This window comes from Crocodylus porosus, unplaced genomic scaffold, assembly GCF_001723895.1.
Source record: "Crocodylus porosus isolate Cpor-Errol unplaced genomic scaffold, CroPor_comp1, whole genome shotgun sequence".
Lineage (NCBI taxonomy): Eukaryota > Metazoa > Chordata > Crocodylia > Crocodylidae > Crocodylus > Crocodylus porosus.
Window position 1 is genome coordinate 16218954 of NW_017728907.1, and position 9001 is coordinate 16227954.

At 41.7% G+C, this 9001-nt stretch overlaps 1 protein-coding gene across 1 annotated transcript in view; it reads left to right on the top strand.

The window, feature by feature from the left end:
• Positions 1-1240: 1240 nt before the first annotated feature.
• DARS2 (aspartyl-tRNA synthetase 2, mitochondrial) overlaps positions 1241-9001 on the top strand; it is a 25566-nt gene continuing 17805 nt past the window's right edge. Inside the window, exons 1-5 of the mRNA XM_019530856.1 lie at positions 1241-1398; positions 3625-3724; positions 6409-6475; positions 7064-7165; positions 8335-8430. Coding sequence (XP_019386401.1) covers positions 1269-1398; positions 3625-3724; positions 6409-6475; positions 7064-7165; positions 8335-8430 — 495 coding nt within the window. The 5' untranslated portion in view covers positions 1241-1268. The remainder of the gene's footprint in view (positions 1399-3624; positions 3725-6408; positions 6476-7063; positions 7166-8334; positions 8431-9001) is intronic.

The window sequence follows — 9001 nt, forward strand, 5'->3', positions numbered from 1 at the left end:
TTCTGTCATCTGTCACCACTGAGAACAGTCCAGCTCCATCCTCCTTGGAACTACCTTTCAGGAAGTTAAAGGCTGCTATCAAATCCCCTCTCAGTCTTTTCTTCTTCAAACTAAATAAACCCAGTTCTCTCAGCCTCTCCTCAAGTGCACTTGTAGTTGTAAGGGCATACTAGGTTGGCATAAAGCCTGTTATGCTGGTATAACTAAAAAGGTTTTTATTACTGTTGCTATTGGTTAAAAGATGCATTGCTTATTGCTACAGTTATGCCAGTGAAGCTTTTAGAGTGCAAACGGGACTTAAAACAGTTTAAAATCACACCTTCAGTTATTTCTGTGCAAGTCTGTGCATCGATACTCTTGTGTCAGATAAATAGCACTCTATTTAAGTTGAAACAAGTGGACTTAAATTACATCAAAATGGAACACTTGACTTGAAATTATAGTCAAGAAAAAAATTAAATTGAATTTAACTAAATAAGTTTAGAAATGCACAGGGGAAATGTGTGTATAGGCAAGATCTAAGTATTTTAGCCCCTGGCCTAAGCTGCTGTAGAGCATATGTAGACACACTTCTTTATAGTGCCTTAATTATATCCCAGGTAGGGCTTCTATATGCTCTGATAATAGTCATAATGGCTTAAAAGCTGTATAGTCGCTCCAAGAAGTAATTAGAAGAAAGAAGGTGGAGCTAGCACTACGTAAACTATGCTGGTTTTCCACAGACCCCCAACAGGTGCTCCACAGACAGGTTTGAAAACCTCTGCTCTGATGGAAGACATTAGAACAACATTTTATGCATGAGAGGATCTAACATATATGATAAAGTGGGAAAAAAAGTGGAGTTGGTTTGCATCATTATTATTTACACAATAGTAATGCTTAGAAGCCCCACCTAGGATCATGTCTTCAGGTTACTAATTTATGTACAAATGGTGAGGTACAGTCCTTTCCCGGGAGATTTTGCAAGCTAAATATCTAAAGGTTGGGAGGAAAAATGGAGTTACAGAGAAATTATGTGACTTGTTCAAGGTCCCAGAACAGGACGACAGCAGAGCAGAAAATATAGTCATGGCCCCTGAGTCCCAGAGCAGTATCCTTCCCACAAGACTATGAGGCTCATTTCAGTAGGTGGGGCAGCCTGCCAATCAAAAGAAAACTTGGCATATATACTGACTAAAGAATAAAGGCTGAGAGAGGAGAATAAAATCACTTTCATGTTTCTTTCTTAATGCTGCCGTTCTATTTCCAGTTCATTTCTTTTAGTATATATGATGCCCTTTCACCACATGCTGCACCTCCTACACAGGGAGCTCTCTTTGTTCTCTAGAAGATTAAACAAGCCCTGGTGCAGATCTATTTCCAACAGTTTTGCACTTCATTCAGAGAAGAGTGTGCCAGGTAAGCAGGGCTGGGCACAGGTTTGCTCTCTACTGTATTTTCATTGGCTAAATTGACAAAAACCTTTCTTTATTCTGGGTGACACAGTTTCATGCCATGGTAAGCCAGATAGAAAATTAAAGGGATACTTGAGATATATTACACCTTCCCTCTAGATTTTAAACACATAAACTTTAAATGAGACCTTAACTGACTTATCCTGGTTACTATTTACATTTCTCTTCATGTGGATAATGACACAAAGCCTAGTCAAACCAAATAAACAAATTTCTGTGATGTATCAGATTGGGCTTTGAAAGTTCTCCCTTTCCCTGCAGTGTAAGACCTAGACCAGGCGTTCACCAACTATGGTCTGAGGCCATAAAGCATACTCCCCTTCCTCTATCATTTTCAGTTCTAAGTTTGCCTGGTGATTTTCAAGAAATGTTGATGATTGGTAAAAAGTTTAGGAAGCCCTGTCCTAGACAAATGGGAAATTGACTGCCTGGTATAAGTCCCCTGCAAGACTTCTTTGCAATATAACCTTCAGGGCTTTATAAGTAAACTATTTTCTGGCAGCAGTGTGATTAAATTGATAGACTTTCTTTAATCTTACCAGTGAGTGCTGTGAACTGAAACTCAAAATCATTCTATAAATGCTTTAGGAGTGGAGACTGTCCAGTTTTAAATATCTAAGACGCTGATCCAAAGCCTGTTCCTTTAACTGAATGGGTTTTAGGCAGGGGTGGGCAATTATTTGGGCTGGAGGACCACTTAAGAAGTTTCAGTGAGCCATTGCGGGGGGGGTGCTGCTGACTGCAGGGGGTCCTATCGAGCCTGTCTAACCTGCACCCCTTGGCGGAGGTGTCAGGTGGGAGGGGGGTCTCCATGGAGACCAGCCCAGGAACCCTGCAGGCAGGGTGCACTCAGCCTTGGCAGATGGGATGGGGCAGTGGGCAGGTGAAGATTGGTGTCCAGGTGTGGGATGGGTGTGGTTGGGGTCAGGGTCCAGATCACAGGGCAGTGACAGCACAGAGCTGGGATTGTGGGCAGGAACATGCAGGAAGCAGATCATGGCTCTGCCCTGGGCCCTTGCCCCGCCCTGTCACCGATCCTGGCGATCCTGGCCCTGGCCCCACCCACCCATCCTGCTCCCAGGTGCTGCTCCCTGCCTGCCCATGACCCCATCCCATCTGCCTGTAGGGATCATGGCACCATCTCCACCCCTGCCCATCCACTTGCTCCATTTGGCACCTCCGGCAGTAGGTGTGTGGCAGATGTGCCTGGGCAACAGGGCTGGGTCTGGCAGTGGTGTGGATGGGGGCAGTGAGGATGCCGGAAAGCTGAGTCCAGCCCTGCCCCTGAGTCCATGCTGCCCCTGTCCTGCTGACTACAGCTCCCAGTGTGCCCAAGAGCCAGGCCTGGGGACAGGGCAGGCTGCACCAAGTGGCACCACAGCATCTGGGGGTAAGGGGACCAGCCACTCCCACCATGGTCCCAGGCTGTCCCCTGTGCCTGGGATGGGCAGAGCCAAGGGGCCCTCTGTGGATGGGAGAAAATCACTTTGTGGGCCAGATCTGGCCCATGAGCTATATTTTGCCCACCCCTATTTTTAGGTCAAGCTCTTTATTAAACCTTCAGCAAAGATTGGGATTATTCAGACTTCCATTATACAACTTGCCAATACGTTTCAAGCTAGACCTAGTACTACTGCTGCCAACACAGATCTGCCAGTGTGCTTTAAGGCTGACTTGAAGCATCCTCCTCTGCTTTTGCTCTGGGCATTTCTTGAGCAGAAATTTACAACTGTGGCAGGTTATACTGAAATGGTTGTTGTCATCAGAGAGCACCAAAGTGGAGTTAGGGTGAGAGAATCACACCCCTTTTACTTGCAGTATAAGCATAACATGGACTCAGACTTCCAGAGTCAGTATATGTTTGTTCCTTGATACAAAATGTGGCATATCAGTCTTGAGATGCTTAAAGATATAATGATACTTCTAAAGAGCTATATTTCACTTGGGTAACTGCCTTCTGCCTCCTTGTGGTTTTGGTTGGATATCTAGAATTTTTTTGCTTCCTTTTCTGAAACAGTTTGCAGTGTTCCCACATCCTGCTGGTTTCCAGGATGGTGGGTGAAGTGACCTCTTTCTCTGTGTCTGTCATGTGCATTGAAGCTCCTTTAGCATCACATTAGCACTTGCGTGCCCCTAAAACCTTCTGTGGCTTTTTTCCCCCTACCCCAAGATTTCAATAGCTTTGCTGCTCGGACCAACACTTGTGGAGAGCTGCGTTCTGCTCATGTGGGCCAAGATGTCACCTTGTGTGGATGGGTTCAGTACCAAAGGTAAATGCAAACTGAGTGGACAAAAAAGAAGCTAGAATGCCAGAGTCAATTCAACCCCTATAACTTGGTTCTTGTTATGCCAATATTGTTTTATACTACTCCTTAGTTTCCTTCCTATGCTACCAAGATTGGACAAAGCACCTTGCTAGGAATATCCCTTGCATAGGGTGCCTTTCTTGTTAGTGAATAGCGTTATATGTTGGATACTGTGCTGTTAGATTAATTAGTGTGTTGCTGGAGGTGCTGTCATACAGATAAGATCTAAAGCCAAGGTCCTGATTTCACCTCTTTTAAAGATTCCCTGGGACATTCTTCAAACACTGTTAACCCTGGTGTCCTGACCAAGCTCCCTTTTGGGTAATAACTTGCCACCAGCTTAAATATCCACTTCCTGTTGTGCTCATGTATATTTTATTCTTTGCTTTCTGTTATAAACTTTTGAATAATATTACCGTATGCTATTGTCCACCATCCCAAGACAGGTAGCTGCATTACAACTGGAAAAATGACGAATGAATTTTTGGGGGGATTCTCCCAAATATTAAATAGAATAAGTAGCTTTATTTGAATATTTAATATAACTTTGTCTACTATTAAAGGTATTCTGTAACAAACATCCCAACAACATCCCAGTATTGAATAGTCAGAAATCATAGTAGTATGTGGATATTGTAAAGTTCATTGTGGCACTGTGATTAGACTATTTTTTTTAAATTAAGACAATAGTTTACACTTGCAAATACTTTAATTTCTTTGATGGTATGTACTAACATTAATTAATCTTTACAACAACCCTACAAGGTAATTAAATTACTATTCCCATCTTACAAACGAAGATACTAAATCAGTACGTTTGCAGCAGCTGTTAAATATTTGTATTCAACTGTATTTTCAAACATATTCTCTAGGTTTAAATTACTCGTATGAAGCAAGGATCATGTTGTTTGTGCATGCCTTTTTTACTACAGTACTTAATGATGCATGTTGAGAATATATATGCATTATTATTGATAAATTAATAAATAAATTAGCAAGTGTTAATTATAGTGTTAATTCAGGCTGTTTAAGAAATGAGTTCATGGTATGTTGTGTTAATATTTGTAGTGTAGCTCCTGTGATTATGTTTTGTGAATACCATATTTTCTTACATATAATATACCCTGAAATAAGGTGTGCACATTCTTTTTTTGTCTTCATTCTGCTGTTCAAAAACATCTTTCCTTATAGTAAGTAACTGAGTAGCAGCAGCTCAGCAACCTAACCTGGTCCTTGCTTTCATCCCTGTGGATCAAGTACAGAGTTGCTTTTGCTTTTACCTAGCAGAAACCATATTTCCATAATATGGAATATTATATAAGTAAATACTACCATATTTCCTTGCTTATAATGTGCACCTAAATTTTAAGCAGCTGTTTTTTGGGGGGAAGAGGTCTGTGTTGTGTGCTAGAAAATACAGTAATCAGTAATCTTCATGGAGTAGACAGTACTCTGATTTAATTATGGTTATACTGGGCCAGATTCTAATTCTGCCCATTAGGTACATGTAAGCAGACTTGGAAGTAAGTCATATGATTTCTGTATTTGATAGCCTACTTTGTGCAAGTTATTTCATAGTATATCACTTCTGAAATGAGCTCTGACTCATGAAAGCTTATGCATCTCTAATTCACCCTGCCTTCTGCCTTACTTACTTACTTACTTAAGGCTAACACATCTAACTACCTTTCTGTCCTATTGTTTTAGTTGGGTTACACCAGTGGAACTGAGATCAGAATCTCAGAATTTGACTCTTTGCATTTATAATGACTCTTTGCTCTTTATCTCCCAGAATTCTGCAGTGATATTCTAGGTAGAATTTATTGGCAGAACCGTACACTTTGTCTTGGAAGAGTGCTGGGTAGAGCTCCGATAAACATTTTTATGATTATAGCAACAAGTTATTGTGCTTTTGCCATTCTGTAGGGCCATAATGTATTTCATCCGGTGATATACTGCTCAGTCAGGTAGACTGATAGTTCTGTTTCCTGAAGCAGAGGAAACTGAGATTTTATTACAGATTTGTAGCATCAGCTTGACATGTGGATGACCCAGGTAAAAGCTTCTGATGAGAAGATTAATGTCAGTGCTTTTTATTTTAAATTTGTCTCATCTTTTGTTTTCTTGCTTAGACAGACTTTGTCAGCTAATGTGTGTGTTCAGCAGTGAGCACTTTATAAATGTCACATCAATTGTTTAAAAACTCTTATTCTCCATGGATTTAATGTTCAATAATTCAAGTTCTGATGCAGCTTTTGTTTTAAAATTTCACTGAATGCCTGAATCTGGTATGAATTAAAGATATTTGTTCCAAATATGAGTCAAGGAATATCGGTAGTGAAAACCAATCCTAGAGGTGTGCGGGGCCTGTGCAGGTGAAAGTCGGGGTGGCGAGCGGCTGAGGCGTGAAGCTGGTGGCACATGCCAATGGCTGTCCACAGGACGCAGGACAGTCACCCCGATTTCCCCACCCCGTAGGACGACTCTGTCTGTATTGTACATGTGTAGTTTTTAAAGTGTTCTGAGATTACAATTGCAACCTTAAGACAGTGCAAGCTAGGAACATGGGTTTCAGCTTAGAAATCTGGAAAAGGTTACATTCTCAGAAAAACAACTCTTTTCTTTTCTTTATTTTTATTATGGATCAGGCAGAACCTGTTTCTGGTTCTGAGAGACTTCCAGGGGCTGACCCAGCTCATCATTCCACAGGATGAGGTAAGGGATAATGAAGGAAAGAGTGTAGCTTTTCCATTTTGACAGCTTGTCCACATGATGTTGTGGGCAGAATAAGCTGTCCTGCACTGTCAGACTGAGTTTGTGTAGAGCATAAGGGTACTTGCGGTTTGTTCAGATTTGTCAACATTAGCTGTGGCCGTCAATCCCTGGGTGGATTGCCAGTGCAGCTCTCAATTGGGCAAACTTTGGGGATCCCTAAAGCACACCTACAGAATTGTAATGACGAAAATTCACAGCTGAGATCAGGACCCAGCTGGCACTCTTTTGGCGGAACCAAAGTGTGCTCTGAATGACGAGTTGCTAAATGTTAAGCTTCTTAAAAGGTGGCTTGCAAGGACCGTCTTCTTCCAGGTGTTCTTGCTAAGCCTAACACATTGTAGTCAAGTCCATTACTGGGGCTCCTAGATACTATTGCAATGTGAGCATTGCCATTACAGGTGTCTCATAAAGAATCTATCTAGTGTGAGAACGGGCCATTAGGAAAACAGAAAAAGCAGATGACAGCGACACCTCTGCAGGGTGACTTGAATTTCCATGACGTTTCAGTAAATTTTTCCCCTTCTGCAGGCACATTCCCATGTAAAGAGCATCTTATGCAGTGTCCCTATGGAGTCTGTTTTAAGAGTGACTGGAACAGTCTGCTTCCGGCCTCCAGAGCAAAAGAACCCAGTGAGTACTTTGGAAACTTTGTGGGGGTTTTCTCTGAGTGTTGTACTTCTGGGAAGTGTGTTGAATTTACCAGTGTTTTCTGGCAAGTGGAGTTCACTGCATGCGCTGTGGCATGGGTTTATCCCTGGCCACCTTGTTTTCTTAAGGTATAATAGTTCATCCTGCATGATTTGAAAGAAATGAGAGAAATGATGGCTCTTACAGGCACCTCAATGCACTTTACAAAAATTCATAAATTAAGTCCCCACCACCACCCATTTGAGAGACAGTGGACATTGTTAAGAAGCTGGCATTTAACACCTGTAAGAATAAAAATTAGTGTAGAGCATTCTGCAATACATATTGATCTTTTATTAATAATGCCTGCCCAAGTAAATTCTATTGTTCTTGTTCTATAGAAGCACAGAGCTTTGAAAGCCTGTTCGTTTAAGAAGCAGCGTGCATGCACAGCTCTTGGAAATGGCAGCCGTAGGTGACAGTTTCAAGATGATATATGTTTAATTATTGGGAAACCTGAGAATAGAAGCCAGGATTCTGACTAGGCTCCCTGATACTTGGACATATCACAGAGAATGACAGTGTTAGACTTTACACCTTTTTTAAAGTATGCAATGGTCTTAGAAATGCATTGATAATAGAGGGTGTTCTAGTCTATTCTGAAAGATGGGAAGAAACAGTATAAGGGGCGTGATTGTTATAGAGATGATAGGTGCAGGAAAGAGTCCATTCTAGAATTCAAGTGGGAACTCTATTCTTCAGAATTGGTGTAACCCTTCAAGCTCCTGAGCATTGTAATGTGTACAATAATTTGAATCGTCGCTCTCCTTCATATTAAAGGTCAAAGCTTTGATTGTGCCTGACATTGGGTACATCATAGGGAAAGAGCACGTTATAGGCAAGCAACAGTTTTATTTTCATATAGGGATGGATATGCTGCTGAAGGAGAGCAATACCCAGCAGGTCCTGTACTGGGAGTAACTGACTGTGATCTGTACACTGAGGGAGGCTAAGTGAAGACTGTCACTGAGGGAAATTCTCTGCCCTCTGGTGTGCAAGAGGCCACATTTAAATAAACACAGGGGTCCAATTTGGCCCGAAAATCTATGACCCAAAAATAAACCCATCAAAGTATTTTTCAGGGGAATTAAATTTTTTTCTCTTTGTTTTAGAGAATACCGACAGGAGACATTGAAGTAAAGGTGAAGACTGCCGAAATCCTAAACTCCTCCAAGAAGCTGCCATTTGAAATTAAAGAGTTCACCAAGGTGTCTGCCACCCTCTTGTCATAAGACAACTGAGGGTGTTTTTTTCTAACCCATACAATTCCCTTTGAATGGGGAAAGATGGTCATTGACAGCAGAACATTCTTAAAGTGAGCTCTGAGACCTAAAGTCTGATAATAATAAAGTGAAATGCAAGGCATAATTTGTCTTGGTGCATTGGTTCAAATATATATTGATAGTAACGGAGGTGGAAATATGGAGCCAACATCAGTTTCTTGTAATTTGCAATGCAAAACATGTTAAAAGTACTGAGTATATTTAAGATAGGGGAGTTAACATTACCCATATATACAGTCAGGTAGCAGGAGGGTTTACCTGCTGTTTCAATCAGATCAGTCACGTTGAAGGTCAGGTCTTTCAGGTCTCGTGGTAGAGGTCTTCCATCACATAGTTTCATAGTTTCTAGGCTCGGAAGGGACCTGAGCAGATCATCTAGTCCGACCCCCTGCCATGGCAGGAAAGAATGCTGGGGTCAAACGACCCCAGCAAGATGTGCATCTAACCTCCTCTTAAACACCCCCAGGGTAGAAGCCTGCACTACTTCTCTTGGAAG